Source organism: Pygocentrus nattereri, chromosome 18 (assembly GCF_015220715.1).
Source record: "Pygocentrus nattereri isolate fPygNat1 chromosome 18, fPygNat1.pri, whole genome shotgun sequence".
NCBI lineage: Eukaryota > Metazoa > Chordata > Actinopteri > Characiformes > Serrasalmidae > Pygocentrus > Pygocentrus nattereri.
In genome coordinates, this window is record NC_051228.1 from 18,188,984 (window position 1) to 18,208,409 (window position 19,426).

Consider the following 19,426-nt stretch of genomic DNA (forward strand, 5'->3'; position numbering starts at 1 on the left):
AATTTTTCAGATCTTCAGTTTTTTTCAGATTCAGTTTATCACTTATTTTATGACTTAACTTCTTCACACAGCTGTAATTGGTCCGATTATACCCAGTTGTAGACGTACTGACCCCACCAATCACAAGCTCGGAAAATCACATTGTGACATAATTTACCACCACAGTGTATTGTTATACTGCCCAAGCTTAGCTAGTGCAAGCAGGACTTTTACTTGGCCACACTGTGGTGCTATATTCACAAGACACTCTTCAGTCCCTACGTTGCTGTTCACAATCATTGCTTTACTTGTCTGGAGACAACAGAATTAAAAATAAAAGATAAAAGGTTATTGAGACATGTTACTTACTTGATTAGGGAGGCCAAGTTAGCATGTTTATAATTAACAAGAAAGAAAAAGACACTTATTAGAAGCCATGGACATGGACCAAAGAAGCACTTTGGCTTTTTCTTAAATCTACTGGATTAAATCACACAGTTATGCCACCACACGGGCAAACAGTTATCCAGGCTCCATCCACAAACATTTTCATTCATATGTAGTGTTCTGAAATTGGACAAGCTTAACGAAGCACTACAGAGCAGACTCTGTTTATATAATACCTACATTTAGACATTTAGAGCTGGTTACTCATTTACCCTAATGGGAAACTGTAGAACAGAATCGGTTTATATCACAACACCTACATTTAGAGTCAGTTATTCATTCAGCCTAATGAGAAACTGTAGAACAGACTTGGTTTATATCACAACACCTACATTTAGAGTCAGTAACTCGTATAACCTAATGAGAAACTGTAGAACAGACTCAGTTTATATCACAATACCTACATTTAGAGTCAGTTATTCATTCAGCCTAATGAGAAACTGTAGAACAGACTCAGTTTATATCACAATACCTACATTTAGAGTCAGTTATTCATTAAACCTAATGAGACACTGTAGAACAGACTCAGTTTATATCACAATACCTACATTTAGAGTCAGTTATTCATTAAACCTAATGAGACACTGTAGAACAGACTCAGTTTATACACAGCCTGACCAACTTCACAACAGTAGCTATAAAATCACATTTGTGGGTGGAGCCTGGGTTGGTAAATGAATAATTATTGTTAATAATTTGCCCACAACAAAAACTGAAGCATTTCTGGACAGATCATCACATCAGCAATGGTAATACTACATCTACAGATATTCCACACAGACTCCATATCAAAGCACTTCAGACACAGACAACACAGAGTTGCTGCTCTTACACTCACTGTATCTGTATTTATATTACTGCAAAACTGGACTACACAAGTGCGTTAGTAAACAGAAGCCTATTCTACAGCAGCACAAAGCACCACACATTGGACAAGAGCTGAAAGAAAAAGAAAAAAGACGCAAACTTGAAGAACTCAACATGCTCCACGTGAAGCCACTACTACTACTAACAATAATAATAGCTAAAGAGTGCATGAACGCAAAAGACAGACTGGCTGACCTAAATATACTGTACCATTTCTACATGGGCCATCATTAACTTTAACTCATTCTGTCCGAGTGTTTGAGTGAGTGCTGTGACGTTTCCCTTTTCGTCTTGCTTTTTCTGTTAACAGGAACTGACTGTGATAAAAACAGACTTCTCTCACATTGTGGTCTTCACACTGTTAGCCCTCAAGTATTTGAAAATAAAAACGCCAGCTGCACTTTACACTCTGAACACTTCATGATGAACAGAAGGCACCAACTGAAACGCCCAAAATCACTAAAAGTTAGAACTGCCTTATTCTTTCTCTAGTAAGAGCCACCATTTGGAAGATGATTTCTTTGTTACACAGTATATAAACGTATATGAAATATAAAGTCTTATGCAGAATTTGGGACAAAGTCCCATTTTGCGTTGATTTTTTTTAAGTGTAAATAAGTTACAGATCCTGTACTGAGACATGCGTCTGCACATTTTAATACACAAATTTTCTATATTTCATGTTTTATTATATACGTTTTATATACATTGATATAAAACAGATACTGGGCACCAAAATGTGCTGAAAAATGCCATATTTAAGTGTGCAGACTCATTTACACTTACTAGACCAACAAAATATGTAATGTGACCACTAATTTGCATATGACTGTACAAAAAAGTACCACTGCAATGATATCCATGTTATATGAACTCATACTGTTCGCCTGACAGCTTTGAAACTCCGGTTGTACTGGCTAGACTCTAGCAGCTTTATGAGACACTATAACTGAGTAGAAGGAAGCAAAAGTAGCATCATAAGAATAAATTCAATTAAAAAAGGAAAAAATACAAAGGACTATACAGATGAGCTACAGTCACACAGAGACAGACAGACAGACAGACAGACAAACAAACAAACAGACAGACAGTGTTGCGTACCTCGGGCCTCGGCTGCTTCTACGGTGGCTGTGTAAGCATGAGTAGCAGTGGCATGCCCAACACGAACGGAGAGAGAGTGAGTCAAGTTATCAATGCAAATCAAAGGACCACTAAAACCCGCTTTACCCCCCAGCACAGCCCCCCACCCCACACATTCACAGCCCAGCACAGCTCCCCAAACATGGTCAGAGCATGGTTAGTTCAGCCATTCAGAACCGCACTGCGCTAAACAATCTGTTTGTTTTTGAGAAAATTATGCCTCTGAAACTTTCATCTCCACATATGCACTTAAGTTATAAGGAGTATTTTAGTCTGGACACATTTTTTAAGCCAATCAGCACAGAGCTCATTTACATACATCAGTACCACCTGTTGAATTCTAAAGGTGATGGAGGTCAGAAGTGGTCATGGAATTGCATAGAGTTATGACTATGACTACACAAATATGACAAGGTGACCTCAGATATTTATTCATAGCTTATATACTCTTCTTATGTTTAATTGAGGAAAAATGATAAAAAAAAAGAATCAGTATTGGGGAATGCACCTGGATATATGTAATGTGTGTGTGTGTGTGTGTGTGTGTGTGTGTGTGTGTGTGTGTGTGTGTACATATGTACTTGTGTCCTTTTGGCTTGGGTTATTTTCATTTTTACTCTTTAAAAGGCCCACAGTAAACATCAGTATATGAGACACTATACTAAACTAGATGCAACATTTTTTTTAATTATGCATAAAAATCTTCACACATCAGCATGTGTGTGTGATAGTAGTGCACCACAGGGTGGTGGATTTAACAAGCCAAAAAAAAAAAAAAAAAAACCAAAAAAAAAAAAAAAAAAAAAAAACCCCTGCATTACCATGGCAACAAAAATAACAGTTAAATCTGCAGAACAGCATTTCCCACAGTACTGGACATCAACTGGGGCCAACAGGATACCATCCACCAGTGCATAGCTGTGTGACAGCAAAACTAAACCGATAAAATCTCAGATCTTAAAAAACAGCTAAAGTGGTTAAAGCAGGGGTTTGAGATCCCCTCGCCCCTTCATCAATACCTAATCAGCAAATTCTACACAAAAAACATATCAGCAACCAGAGTGCCCAAAATGGAAGGGCTGTGTCCAAGAGTCAATGTTCATACACTACGATATTACTTACGCTCAGCCTTGCTAGCTTTGAAGAAAGCTGAAGTTGAAGGAGCTGAAACTGAATATCTCAAATAAACCACACTATATAGACACTGTATTTACCATCCAACACCACCAGTGCACCTACACAAGTTTTTTTTTTTTTTTTTAACTTGAACAATATTTTCTCAGAGGACTATTTTGCCTTAGAACACCCTTTACTTATTCCTCCACCATGCATAGATAAATGTACATTTTACACCAAAACTGTACCATAAAACTACTGTAAAACAATGTCTGAGACATGAGGCAGAGTATTTATAACCATTTAATGTACAAACGTTTTGTGAGGGAGCGTTTAGAGGTGGACATCACCAACACTGTGAACAATTCTGACTCTGCAAGTATCTCTAGAACTGAGCATTTCACACATAACCACCCTTGGTTAACGATATAAGAAGAAATTTTGAAAAAGTGGTGGAGTTTCCCTTTAATGGTTTCAAGCACTTCCTATGATTGCTGTATGGAGAAACATAATGCATCGTTTTCATTACAAATGTTGTTCATTGTTACCCCCCCTAGTATTATGAATCCAAGAAGTAAATAAATATATAAAAATATGCCCTAAATATTGAGAGATAAGATTTTCAAAGGCATGCGTTTCTTTTCAACAAAAACAAAACTGACCATGTTAGTTGGATAAGTTAGTCCAGCAGCAGCAGAGCATTAGTTAGAGTCATTGCTATAAGAACAGTAAAGAATTGGCACTGTAGCAGCAGCAGTAGTAGTGTGATCTGTTATCATGCAGGCTGCAGGATATTAGTGAGAAGCCAATGTGTAGCTCAAGCTGACAGTCTGAGCTGACAGTGTAATGTTTGAGCTGATAGTGCGAAGCTGGTGAAGGTGTCCACGTGGCCAAGGACAGGAAGTGGTGGCATGCTAACAACAGCTTGCTAAACTGGGTCACGCTGCATCAGAGTCACACGGTCGAACAAGCCCCTCTGAGCATGACTGGGAACAGCTGTGTAAACCTCTGACATCACAACCATTCAACTCAATCGATTCAGTGCCTCTTCAGGAAACAATTCAATGCATAGTTTCAATGAGATTCAATTCAACTATTTTTGAAGATATTCTCCAGTGTTTTTCAATCTGTCTCATGAAGGTCAAATACCACAGATAATCATCTCTGCATGTTTTGAGGAGTTTGGAAAACTCCAAACTCTCTTGAAATAGAAGCCAATGTGCAGTCTCTGTATGCCACCAGTAAAAGCATTCACAGTATTCTGATATCACACAGTCAGCAGGGAAACACTTTTTTTCTGAATACACTGTTCTCCCCAGTTTAGACATATTCAGTTAGGGCTCCCCCAATCACATAATACCACTAGCACTAGGAGGGTTAAAGCTAGCACAGGCCTCCATGGATTCGGCCACATACGGCTGTTGCATCACCAGGGATCATGCTGGGGATCTCCTGATGATAGGGCCAACACTTAACATGGTTGCACCATGTGTGAGCCCTTAATTCTCATTTTTAAAATGCATTAGCGAATATATGTAAATGTAGGCATTTTATTTGATTTGTTGCTGCAATGATAACAAAAGCAAGCTAAAGATTTTCCACTGCGTTACTTCTGCTGCACCTCAAATCACATTTTAGCACACTAAAGGCCTCAGCATACTTCTTGCCAAGATGATGTCATCTGGCTTCAAAAAACAATACGACATTATTGAGGAGAAATCAAACAACCACAGATGTTGCATGGAGGCTTCGTTCACTGTGTCACACACATGGTAGCTGGGCAAACATTGTGTTTGAAGACACTACACTAATAAAGCCTGTGAGTGGTTGATTAAAAAAAAAAAAAGGTACCAATAAAACAGAGATGGACAACACTGAGGAGATTTGCCTTGTAAAAAGTTCATTTTTGATCGTTTTGGCAGACACCAATAAATACTTCATGAATGTAAGATAAGTCTATTATTGGTTCACAAGAGGACAAAGCTGAAGTTTGCTTCCTATTTGTCAGCTAGAAGCACCTGTGGCAGGCAAAACAAAACCGCAGGTGCTATTGGCTTTGATCGACCCGCGAGAATTTCGTTTCGCAAGAAGTACACTGAGACCTTAAGTAGTCTGTAAACCAGTACAGTAGCACTAGAAGTGCCCTCATTATATGGGATGAATCATTTCTTTAATGGTATGTATATAAACTAAAATTGCTGAAGGTGCTCTGTGATTAAAGACACATTCATTGAGGTAAACTGGATGTTTACCTTTTTTTTTTCCAGCAGCACCATTTAAGGTGAAACGGAAACCTTGAAAAAGAAGCTGTTGAATAAGAAGTAACCTTTATCTTTAGTTCTGGTAGCTGTGTTTTAGTTTTTTTTGTTAAATCTCATGTATTGGAATGAAGTTAAGAAGTGTACAGGTTACACGAATCCAGTTCACCAAACCAATCTATTCCTCAGTTCATGGCATTTTCTGGAAACATCTACAGTTTCTGATCACAGGATCAGTGCTGGCTGAATAGTTTTGGTTGGCAAGATTAGTATAAACGATAACTCTTTAACCCAGTCTTCAGGCTTAGCATTTTAAACAATAAAAAACATATTTTATGACACAATAAAATAAAATTTCTTCTCAGAAATTCTCAGATATTAGAACCAGAGATCATTAATGTCCTTCTTTTCACTCGGAGTGTGTAGGACGGTTTTCCCCTTCCCTGGATGACAATCCTAATCAATTAGCAATACTAATCCTGTTAGCTGATGTAGCAGAATTAGCAGTTAGTGTCGTCTTCCAAGCGTGTTGAGCTGTTCTAGCGTTGGTTTAAAAGGTTTGGAATGAAGGTTGTGCTAGCATTCGCCCTTCTAACTTAGCATGGTGTGATAGAGGGAGAACAAACACAGGGTCAATGACTAACTTAAGAAGAAGATAGTGAAAAATGGTGGAATTACACTTTGTGGTGAGAGACGTTATTCTTCATATGCAGTAAAGACCAGGTTGAAAAACACTGAAAGATTCCTTTAAATACACAAATTTGACTAGAGCGAATGCGCAGTAACAGAACACAGATAATAAAATAACATTTTTTATATTTAAAAAGAAGCCACAAAAGGTATATTAGGGGAAAACATACTTCATTGCTCTTACAATCACGTAGGACATTCTAAAACACTGCAGCAGCTGAATCTGATGTTTATAGCCCCAGCTGGAACATTATCACAGCTCTGATCTATAAAATCACTTCAGTCTGACAGTTAATGTGATGGGCTGAATTCAGTTGGGGGATGTTGAACAGTGCAATGGACTCAAAATGAAGGCGAGCATGTGAGAGCAAGAAACAGCAGCAGGAAAGCAAGGAGCCAAAAAAAAAAAAAAAAAGAAAAGAAAAAAAAAAGAAAAGAAACGGACTAGAGCTGAGAAGGACGAAAGGATAGAGAGACACAAAAAAAAAAGCAGAGAGAGAGAGAGAGAGAGAGAGAGAGAGAGAGAGAGAGAGAGAGAGAGAGAGAGAGAGAGAGAGAGAGCTAGAGAGAGAGAGCGAGAGAGAGCGCGAGAGAGATATTCAGATAGAGAGAGAGAGAGCGCAAGATGGTCTCTGGCACACAAGCGCAGGAGTGGGGTGGATGTGTGTGTGTGCGTTCGTACCACTCTGCAGCGTTTGTCTGCCTCCACACAGAACTCCCAGAGGCAACCTTCCAGTCGGGGTCAAACCCTTCAGCTGCAGCACGCTCTCATTCTCCTCCCTGAGGAAATAAACAAACAACAAAATAAACACAGTCAGTGTAACAGAAAAAAACAGAAAAACACCTCTTAGCTCCAGTGTGAATAATGTCAGGTGTATGTAATCTGTATGTTTATTATTCAATTATTAATCATAGGCCTTATGATTCAGTATCTAATATAAATTATTCAATATCTTATTAATTATTCAGTAACTACTATGAATTATTCACTAACTACTTTGAGTTGTTTTGTATCCATGATGAATCATTCGGTATCTTCTATGAATTCCTCAGTGACTAGTGTGAAACTTGTTGCTCTCTAGTGAGTGAATTGTCAAAAAGTGACACATGGATCACTGTAAGCTCTCTTTACACTCTGTGGAGTGTAATATTGTGCACATATTGTGTAAATAAGTGTAGATGTAAAAACTGCACGTGAGACTGTGTGAAATCAGGCTTCCCCCAAAGAGGCCGCTGTGTGAATTGTGCGTTCACCTCAGTACAGAGAAAACTCGGGCCATCTTGCCAATGGCACGGATCTTATTTCTGATCACCTCCTTACGGACAGCCGGAGCACCACCTGTCACAATCACAGAGAGTTAATGTCCTCCAAGGCTGAAATACACTTCTGCTTTCCATCACAGGCAGAAAAACAGTCGTTCAGCTTCTGTGAATGTTCTGGTCTTTTGTTTCTCTTTCAAGATCATGTGCAGTTTTATCCACTTTTGTTGGGTCCTACAGAAATTTAAATAAAGACCAGAGTTGATTTTTCCCCATTAAGAGATTCCTGCACGGTCGGATTGCTTGGTCGGATTTAAAATGCCAATACACTGGAAAAACTAAATCTCCTCACTGTTGAGACTATGATGTATGTAAACACTTAGTTTTAAAATGCTGTTCATTCCCAGTACATACCGTCCATATCTGGAAACTAAACCACTAAAACAACTTGAGCTTTTATGATGTCATGACAACCAACACATTAACATATACATCCACCTATTTAGTCTACAGCAGTTTAGCCCCACCCACTCACACTGAAGTTATCAGGAGTATTTCAGCTTGGGCCATATTTCAATCTAAAGAACCTTTTTACCATGCAAAGAACACTAATCATTGCAAAGGGCTCTTTGAGCATTTGGGGTACTATATAGGACCATTTTCTTTACTGAAGAGTCTCTGAAAAACCAACTTTAAGTCCAGGTGGGAAAATAACTAAAAACAATCACTACCATAACATACTTCAAAATTTATTTAATCAGTGATTTATTAGTTAGTCATGACCTGTTTTCTGGCATGTAAATGCTCCTTGACAAATCAAGGATATAATCGGTCATATGATTTGTCAGGGTTCACATTTACCCTGTTTTTGTGGGGGGTTGTTTGCGTTACTTTTGCTACACCACTGCCCATTACCTTGTGGTCTGAAATGCTCACACTGTACCTATCAGAAAAGAACTGGAAAGGCTCTTTACTCTTCAACGGTTTTTGTAGACTGAGGTACTTCTCTCTGCATTCTTGCACAACCCATCCTGATATCTTATGGTGCAAAGCTAATTATCAGTGGGGTGTGCGGTTAACCAGCCCAGTGCAGGGAGTGGCATAAAAAATGTGTAAAGACATTGCGCATATTAACAAACAGCCTAAATAATATGGCAATCACTTAATGAATGGCATACCCAAATAGAATATAAGCGCAAAATGACAAAAACAAATAAATTCAGCAGTTGTGAACCAAAAAAAAAAAAAAAAAAAATCAAACATGAGAATTGCTTTCTTCTAGGCTACAGAAATGGCAGAGCCTTCCAAGAGCTTTGTAAAGTGGTCTTATAAAGGTGGACACATGACGAATAAAAGACATCACATTAGTAACACTGAGTAACTCAGTATTTTTTGGCAATAAACTGGTTATGAAGGTTGATAGTGTAAACATGTGTTTTAAAGATCCTTCTGGTGTGGGTTCACTGCTGTTTCTTCTCTAAATGACAAACCCTCTTTAAAAGACTACCTGCATGCTAACAGTACCTCTTGCTGGAGAATCTTCAGTTTTTAATATTTAATATCATTTAGAAAACTGATTTAAATTAAATTAGTCCACCACTTCTGTCAGATCTTTCTCCCAACATGCTGACAATCACTTTTGAAATATCGCCTGCTTCATTATGTTGGTGGAAAAACAAATGATACTGCCAACTCTACATAAAAGAACCCTTTTCAGTTTGTCTTGTTTACCCTGAATTTTACTTTCCAATCGTCAATTCTCACCATTAGCTGTAAAAGATTAGCAAATGAATCGGCCTGAACTGAGTGATTTCACAGACGGAAATTATTCTGACAAACAAAAAGCAACTTTTTTGTAAATTTTGTTTGTTTTCATTGGTAACTGTATTGTAGCTTAGCAATGGGAAGACGTGGTCAAAAGAGCAGCATTCAAAAACACAACATGACAGAAAAAAAATCTGGTTCTGGTTAAGCATGAGATTTTTGTAGTTATGACTCCAGCCTAGATGAGGTGATGGTGTCTGCTGAAATAGACTTGAACAGAACACACACACACACACACACACACACACACACACACACACACACACACACACACACACACACACAAATCTTCTCAACAGATAAAAGGAAAGCTTGCTTGCAATTAAAACACAGCTGCGTTCTTCATCAAAGTGAAGACGTCTGCTTCGCAAAGTCATTGTTAGCCGTCCATAATCAGGCAGTTAGGCAGGAAGACAGCGGATCAAACAAAATGTTAGATCCTTCACTCCCTGAAGGGATCAATAACCCCCATTTCTAAAACTCTCAGGGCCCAAAGACACACAGAGGAAATGTGTCAGGCCAAGATATAATTATGCACCACTGAAAAAGAAGGACAAATCAAATGGGCATCAAGCACAGTAAGTGGGCCACAGTATTCCTACATGACAGTTCCTCATGCTTGGTGGGGGAGGAGAGCTGCAAATGATTTCACTATAAATGCACCTCATGACGACTGAATTAAGGACAGAATGTACTAGGTATACAATTTTTGTAGAGGGGATATTGATGTCGTCTTGGGTCAACACAGAAGAGTTAACTAATAAAATACTGTATATACAGTGAAGCGGCAGGTAATAAGGAGTAAAAATCATTGTATTCACAGCTTTGATATTGTTTTAAAATGTAGGTTCTTTTTTCTCTGTTCCAACTGATAAGATGTCTGAAAAATGAAATGACATACCATGTATTGTGAAAATTTCTTAAAGTATTGCGTTATATTTGTCATATCACCATGCTCTAACGTCAAGTACCATCCAGTACAACAGGATGAATAAAAATAACAAAACAAAACAAAAAAAAAACCCACACAAAACAGATTTAGACCTGTCAGGTTCAAATTAAACAGAGCATGCAAAACAAACAAAAACAACCATTACATGAACAAGTAACAAAACTGTAATGCTAGTTTTTAGCTTCTTTAAAATATATTTAAATATCAGACTATACATTTTTCAGCATCTATTATGAAGAATTAGTATTCAGTAACTACTACAAATTATTCAGTATTGACTACAAATTATCCAGTATTGACTATGAAGTATTCAGTGTGTTCTACAAAGTATTAGTATTCGGTTACTACTATAAATGATTCAGTATCTACCACAAATGATTCATTAACTATAATAACTCATTCAGTTTTAAGTACAAATTATTCAGTATCTACCATGAATTAGTCAGTATTTCCTATGAACTATTCAGTAACTACTACACATTATTCAGTATCTATTAAAAATCACTATATTGTTCAGTATTCACTAATTATTCAGTAACTGATAAAATGATCTGGTATCTACTATAAAACTAATGTCTAACTTGTGTGGTAAAGAGAATGAAGTTTGAGAGGTTTCAAAAAAAAAAAAAAAAAAAAAGAAAGAAAAAAAAAAAAAAAGGGCAGATTCCTTTGCTTGATCATGGCATAAAAAAGGCCTCTGTGAGAAGCTCTTCAGCAACTTCCTCAAACTGTAATCTCCCGTTTTAAACAGATGAAGTGATAGCGAGAGAGGAACACTGTTCTCATGGTTTTTACACAGAGTTTATGCTTGGAGAACACTGTGCTCTCGATTTAAATGACTTTAAATCGGTCATTCCCTCGTTCTCTGTGTGAGTGTGGAGTAAGCTAATTTTACCTTCACAGGTGTCGTCTCCTTCTGACATGAGCTCATCATCAGAGCAGATATTCAACACGTTCACCAGCATCTCCGTCACTGAACACACACAAAAACGAGGAACGAGCTTCAGAGTCTCTCACACATACACTGCCTTACTAATAAAGGGAGGGTACTAAGACATGTTTTGTTTTATATTAAATTACGTTAAAGTAAACCACAAAACACTTTTCTGAGAATATGCTCGGCAGGGCGGACCACCACAGCAATCAAAACAGCAGTGTTTTTATTAATGTAAGGTTTCGAGAAATATTTGATATTTTACAGCAATATCTGTTTATTTGGTACTGAAGCTTGAAGTTAACATTAAATATACTAAACAAATAAAATAAACATGTTTTGATTATGGCTTATTGGCAGATTGATCAGAGCAAACATGCTGGATCTATTTACAGTAACTGTCATGGTTATATAAAATTACTCAGTGATCAGTCTTAAGGAGGTCCAGTCTGCTCGGTACCTTTCTCCCCGACAAAGGGCAGAGACCATGTGAACACGTCCATGAAGTTGGGCAGCCAGTACGGATGAGGAGAGCAGTTAAACTGACGGATATTCATCACATTGTTCTCATATTTCAACACAGCAGCTGATCAGAGATAGAGAGACAGAGAGAGACAGAGAGATAGATGAGGGCAGAGAGATTGACAACAGTGAGAGTGAGAAAGAAGGGAAGACATGAGAGACAGAGGAGGGCCGAGAGAGACACCAAGAGTGGTGGAGAGTCAGAGAGAGGGGGAGAGAGAGAAGACAGGAAAAAGAAAAAGGAGTCAAAGGAGAGAAAGGAAAAGAGAAACAGACAGAGAGAGGAGATATAGAAAGAGAGATCAGACAGAAAAAAAAAGGAATAGGAGAAATATATAGGGGGGGAGAGAGAGAGAGAGAGAGAGACACACAGACAAGGGGGAGAGGGAGAGAGAGGGAGAGGGAGGGAGGGAGGGAGAGAGAGAGAGAGAGAGAGAGAGAGAGAGAGAGAGAGAGAGAGAGAGAGAGAGAGAGAGAGAGAGAGAGAGAGAGAGAGAGAGAGAGAGAGAGAGAGAGAGAGAGAGAAGAGGGGGAATTCATGTTAGTCTGTAAGTTTGATATTCAGAACCAACAGATCGATGCTATATGACCTTCTCGGTGTTCCTCCTGCAGACTCACCTTTATTGTTATAAACGTCTAAGTAGTTTGGTGCTGAGAAGATTGTGATTAAAGAGGGAAACCCTGTTGTCTGGCTTTTCCTGTACATTCGATACCTAAACAGGGCAAAAAGAGAATCAATAAATTTGATTACTTAATGAATTAAGGTAAATTCTCAGCAGACGGATGCTGTACTCACCCTGCATCCTGGGCTTCATGTGCTCGGATTATTGACAACAAATTATTGTTCATTAGGAAGTCACACACAGCAGGATAACTGAGGGAAGAGCAGAGATTATTAACAGTTCTGTTTAGTATTTATTTATTTACTGCATATAAGAGCCTGACTAACCATACGTTCATATCAGGAGGCAACAAGTTTAAAGCAGCTTTCTGCTTTGAGTTTTTGTACCAATGATTTCAGTTTCTTCATGATTTAATTGTAGAATATTTGCGAGAAATATCTGACACAGCTGGTTAGTCTGTATACAGAGTTTTGATCATCAGAAGGAATGGAAATGTGTAATTGTGTTGTCAGCATTGCTATGAATATTTATATCACGCTCCTAATGACATCACCTAGAGGTAGTATGCACAAAGAGAAAAGCAGAGGCCCCAAAACTGAACCTTGAGGGACTCCAGAAATACCACATCTTTTTTATTTCCCATTCCCATGCTATGTGAAGTGACCTTGGGTTTGTGAAAGGCGTTATATAAATGTAATTTATTATTATTATTAAAACCACAAACTGCCTATCACCTAAACATGATTTAAACCATTCTAAAACTGTGCCCAAGAGGGCGACCCAGCATTGAAGACGTTGGATTAAAATCTTGGGATCATGTCACAAAAACTCCTGTAGGTGTAATGTGCAATGTCCTTTAACTGACATCCAGAGCTGAAGTGAAGTGTGTAGGGAGCATGTCAGTACTGTTTTAGAAACCCTGTAGGAATGGAATGCAGCGTTTGTCTTGTGTTAGGAGAAATACTTCAGTTTTGGTATTTCATCTGCACACTTTTAACTTTATTTGACAAGAGATTTAATATTCATACCACCTGGAATTTCAACCAGGTAGGATGGGGGACCTTATACATTCACACCCCCCAAAAGTCAGTATGGCTACTGGTCAGCGAATGTAGAGTAGTTAGTAGTTTCCTTTTGCAGTTTAGCTAATTACTCGTTTCAGAGCAGGCAAGCGCAGTTAGGTTTTTTGTTCTTTTCTTTGGTGCCGTCCACAGACTCTTTCAGTGTGGTACTAGTTATCATAGTACACCACTGTATTGTGGCTGGCTTTAATAAAGTGGCTGGGCTGCTGTGTCTTTATAACCAATGTCAGGTACCAGAAAATATGGAGAGCGACAGAATCAAGCAGCACTTTTGCAACTTCAAGGTCTTACGAGGTTTTTCTCCACTACCATCCCCATCTTTGATGAGAGAAGGTGATTCTGATCAAACAGTGTGTGTTGAGCCTGAACAGTTTTAGTCACTGACTCATGTTGCCGAAGAGTTAACATAGTGCAAGGAAATGATTAACATGGAGCGGAAGAGTCGGCCGAATGGGAGAATGCTCCCTAAAACGGTGACAGCTGACAATAATCTGTTTGTTATATCGAATATGGACCTGCCAAAGAAAAAAGTTCAAGAAAGGCTGTACGGACAAGAGGTTGACACATTCAGTAACAATGGCCATTTAATGTTAACCTTTCCTGAACCATTTCACTTTCTGTAGTTCCAGTGTTGCTTGCCATTGATGTCTGTTTAGTGAGTGTGGAGCCCGGGTGTTTGATTTGTGAAGGCAAATGTGAATCCAATGCAACACCGGCAGCTTTATGGAGACTGAATCACTCCTTCAGGTTACCGAGTCACATATTGAACATTATCAATAAATGTGCTAATATACATACGTATGTATGTACGTGTGTGTATATATATATATATATATATAAAGAAAACACACACACACACACACACACACACACAATTGCCAAATGTATTCAGTCACCCATCCAAATCATTGAATTCAGTTGTTTCAATCACTTCCATGGCGAAAGGTGTATAAAACCAAGCACATAGGCATGCAGACTGCTTCTACAAACCCTTGTGAAAGAATGGGTCGCTCTCAGGAACTCCGTGAATTCCAGCATGGTATCATGACAGGGATGCCACCTGTGCAACAAGACCAGTCGTGAAATTTCCTCGCTACTAAATATTCCACAGTCAACTGTCAGTAGTATTATAACAAAGTGGAAGTGATTGAGAGCGACAGCTACTCTGCCACAAAGTGGTAGGCCACGCAAAATGACAGAGTGGGGTCAGCGGATGCTGAGGCGCATAGTGCGCAGAGGTCACCAACTTTCTGCAGAGTCGATCACTACAAACCTCCAAACTTCATGTGGCCTTCAGATTAGCTCAAGAGGAGGGAGCTTCATGGAATGGATTTCCATGGTCGAGCAGCTGCATCCAAGCCTTACATCAACAAGCGCAATGCAAAGCATCAAATGCAGCCTTGTAAAGCACCACCACTGAACTCTAGAGCAGTGAAGACGTGGAGTGACTAATCACGCTTCTCCGTCTGGCAATGCGATGGACGAGTCCGGGTTGGGTGGTTGCCAGGAGAACGGTACTTACGTGACTGCACTGTGCCAAGTGTGAAGTTTTGTGGAGGGGAATTATGATGTGGGGCAGTTTTTCAGGAGCTGGGTCTGGCCCCTTAGTTCCAGTGAACACCATCCATGCACCAAAACTTACACCAAACTTACTCATCCATGTCTTTATGGACCTCACTTTGAGCACCGGTGCACAGTCATGTCGGAACAGGAAGGGGCCGTCCCTCCAGAGAACACGTCTCCACTGCCAAGTTCAGTTCAGAGTTCAGTGGCGGCGATTTACATCACTGCATTCAACACTTTGCATTGCGCTTGGTGATGTAAGGCTTGAATGCAACTGCTTGACGATGGAAACCTACTCCATGAAGCTCTTTACGCTGTTCTTGAGCTAATCTGAAGACCACTTAATTGTTTGGAGGTCTGTAGCAATTGACAGAAAGTTGCCGACCTCTGTGCACTATGCACCTCGGCATCCGCTGACCCTGACTCTGTCATTTTATGTTGCCTACCACTTCGTCGCCGAATTGCTGTTCCCACTCGCTTCCACTTTGTTATAATACCACTGACAGTTGACTGAAATACTGAGTAGTGAGGAAATTTCATGACTGTTGCACAGGTGGCATCCTATTACCATGCTCCTTAGAGCATCCCATTCTTTCACAAGAGTGTGTAGAAGCAGTCTGCAGGCCTAGGTGCTTGGCTTTATACACCTATGGCCATGGAAGTGATTGGAACACCTGAAATCAATGATTTGGATGGGTGAGTGTTGTGTGTTCATATTTACGAATGTGGCAAGATTAAGACATACTGTGATGTGTCATACTGTACTTTGATATGAAGATGTCAATTGCACCTAGAAGAGAGTTGAACCAAAGAAGCGAAACTGACCACGATAAAAATGATATTTTTACAGTTTGGAAAGACGCGCTCGCATTGTAAGCAAGGCTGGAATATTTTACTATTACACAGCAGTGCATTTCAGCTGTTAATGAAAAAAGATCTTAGGGTGTAGTTACTCTAACATTACCTGTAGAAGTAGGAGCAGCCCCTCACACTGTTGTGACAAAAGTGTTCCTGTGTCTTTTCGCTGCCGTAATCCTCCCCAGGGTCCGACCACAGCAGGTCACACATGGGCCCGAATGCTGGAGGTTCTTTAAACCTGTCTAACTGCAAAGCACACAAACCACACACAGAGCTTTAAAACGGTCAGTCTGAGCAAGAACACACTCCACTCATTATCTGCCATGTTAAGATGCCTCACAACATGCGCATGAATGTTTTAAATCAGAGTCTGAACTTGATTCTTTCACTGTACAACAGCTGCGTGCAATCTACTCCACGCTGTGTGGAAGTTCAAGGTGAAATGTGTTATAAAACAGACCGAAGTCTGTCCTTTAGTTTAGCACTAGAGCTGTGAGGCTAATGCAGCTAACAATTAGCACTGTGTAAGCTGTGTGACACTGTTATCTATAAAAGTGGACAAAAAGGTTGCTGCTGTTGCTACTATTTTTAGCTATGCTAATGTACTTTAGTCCATGTTTACAGATAACATTGAGTCAGTGTAATAAAATTAACAAGAAAGAAGTTGCAATAAAACGAATATCTATAATAATGTGCTAATAAAATACCCAGAATAAAACTTTTGAGAAAAAAATCCAGAACGTATTCCTAATAAAATGAATAACCAGAACGAAATTTTGATTAAACTAATATCTAGAGTTAAGTTTAATGAAATTTTTAATTATACACTTAAAGCCATTTACTTATTATTTAGCTCCTTAACATCACCAAAATACTTCCATAGTGAAATAAAGGTTCTACATTGCACCAAAAAGGGTTATACAATGTCAAGCTTATACACACTTAAAAAAGACGGTTCCTCAAGAGTACTTAAGTAAAAAAAAAAATAATAATAATAAAAAAATCTATCTATCTAGAACCTAGATTGAATAGGTTTCTATATAGCACCAAACAAGGGTTCTTGTTTTGTTACAAGCTTGAGAAACAATAGAAGAACCCTTTTCAAAAAGGTTTTCTAGAGAATAATATACAACACATTCTCCAACAATCTGAAGAACCATTTCACCATGCAAAAAACTCTAATCATGCAAATGGTTCCTATAATGTACAATACAAAACCACTTTCTTTATTAAAGAACCCTTGAAGAACAATCTTTTTTTTTTTTTAAGTTTCTAGCTTACAGTATTATAATTAAAGAGTTATTAATTAACTACTACTACAAAAACTACAACTTCTGTAGGTAGGAATAAACACCGGTTACACCACATCAACGTACACACACACACACACACACACACAGGTGGGCACACCTTCGCGTACACTTACCCTTCGGATGTCATCAAGGCAGCTGATCTCGGGTGAGAGGCCTCCGTGCACGCAGAGAAACTGCTGATTCAGCAGCGCTGCCAGTGGCAGGCAGTCGAATGCCTCCATACATGAGTCATACACACGCTCCGAATACTTGATCTTGCCTGTGAACACACACACACACACACACACACACACACACACACGAGTGAAGCAGCGCTACTTTGTCTGTTTGACAGATCACAGCAGCGCTGGGAGGACAGGGCCTGCCAACTTTCCACAGCAGGACGCATGCCTTGTTAGGTGATGTTTTACTGGACATGTGGCTAATTATGAGGAACCGAGCCCAGTCAGGTGGTCATTAGAACACATACGATGCTCATTGTGTCCAGTTTTTCAGGCATAAGTGATGCAGAGCTTCTGCCGAGGCCAAACTCACCGCAGCCCACGTCCTCATTATGAGAGCTCTCAGACCACACACTGTACAGCAGGCCTGGGAGACGGGGCGATGTGATCAGATATCGAGACTGACTGACAAGAAATAACACTGTGTCGAAGGCAATAAACTGTTGGTAAACTGTCGGAGAACTAGACTGGACCAATTTACAAACACAGTAAAAACTGCAAAACTAAAAAACAAAGTGGATGAAGGTCTTCATTCAGAGAACTGATCCACTCGTCATACCTTCATCAGTATAATATTGTTCCACCTTAAGTAGTGGCAGCATTTTGGACTCTCACGTTGCCATCGTGAGAACCGTGATAGACTCACAGAACTTATAAAACCTAATAGCACCACCTGCTTCAGTAGAGCATCTGCGACAGGCAAAGCAGGAACCGTGAGAAGTATTAGAGCTTGTTAGCTCGCGAAGCCACTTTCAGCTTCACGCAACCCTCGAGAATTTAATTGCACAAGGAGTACGCTGAGTCCTTCATACGTAAAGACGTGCAACATGCTGTGAAAAGCTCCCAAAGCCTCTGACTCTTACTTTACTAAATGCTTATTTCAGGCTTTCCAGGGTGACTCGCAGCAGCACAAACTAGTAATTCAGTAGTGATACTTCTTACAGTTTTAACACAAATGTGCATTTGTAAACTGACAACAGAGAGAGTGTTTTTAGAACACTGGAGGAAGTGAAGAGGGAAACTGAAGCAGGAGGAGCGTAGGAAAAAACTTGGAATCTGACCATCACGTGTGAGAAATTGATTTTTCTTTAAAACCGTTTTGTAACGTCTGTTGTAAAAAGCGGTGTATAATAAACTGACTTGACTACTGTAGATCAGTCCACGAGAGCACACTGCAGTGTGACCCGCTGCTGCTGAGGACAACTGCTTACAGGCAAGCAGGGTGAGGGTGTGTGCGTGCGTGTATATATTTGTGAGTGTGTGAGAGATGAAGCGTGTGTAAGATGGAGTGTGTGGACTGCAGTTAGCTGTCAGTGTGCTGTTGCTCCCACTTTGACAGTGGCTGTAAATCTAAAAGTGGAATGCTGGATTTGACAACTGCTGACAAACCGTAATGGGCTCTCTCTCTCTCTCTCTCTCTCTCTCTCTCTCTCTCTCTCTCACACACACACACACACACCCACACACACACACCCCCCATGAGTGTCACTAGCGTGTGCAGACATAAAACTCACAGGATGGGATGGTATGAATATCAGTAACCAAAGACATCACTGTTTTCTGCAGTACTGTTGAAGGGCCCACTTATAACATACAAACCAAAAACATTCATTTTCATTTGTGTATTTTTCTTAAATCTCTCTTTATCCCAGAGAGCAAGAGGCCAAATGTAGCATCAGACATAATCCATCAAAAAGAGAAACAGGATGTCCTTTAAAAACAGGGGTTCGTCACAGGTGGTGTAGGCAGCTTCACTGGTTATGATGGGAGCGCTTTG

General features: G+C 39.5%; 1 protein-coding gene across 3 annotated transcripts in view; it reads right to left on the reverse strand.

Moving 5' to 3' along the window:
- Positions 1-19,426, reverse strand: part of ppp3ccb (protein phosphatase 3, catalytic subunit, gamma isozyme, b) — a 60,105-nt gene that overhangs the window by 3,531 nt on the left and 37,148 nt on the right. For 2 of the 3 annotated variants that reach the window (XM_017719478.2, XM_017719477.2), the window contains exons 5-13: positions 17,542-17,687; positions 16,222-16,361; positions 12,786-12,863; positions 12,608-12,702; positions 11,928-12,053; positions 11,429-11,506; positions 7,752-7,836; positions 7,180-7,277; positions 2,395-2,421 (exon numbers count right to left, since the gene is read on the reverse strand). In XM_017719478.2, the coding sequence (XP_017574967.1) occupies positions 2,395-2,421; positions 7,180-7,277; positions 7,752-7,836; positions 11,429-11,506; positions 11,928-12,053; positions 12,608-12,702; positions 12,786-12,863; positions 16,222-16,361; positions 17,542-17,687 (873 nt within the window). The remainder of the gene's footprint in view (positions 1-2,394; positions 2,422-7,179; positions 7,278-7,751; positions 7,837-11,428; positions 11,507-11,927; positions 12,054-12,607; positions 12,703-12,785; positions 12,864-16,221; positions 16,362-17,541; positions 17,688-19,426) is intronic. The other variant, XM_017719479.2, reaches the window with a different exon arrangement.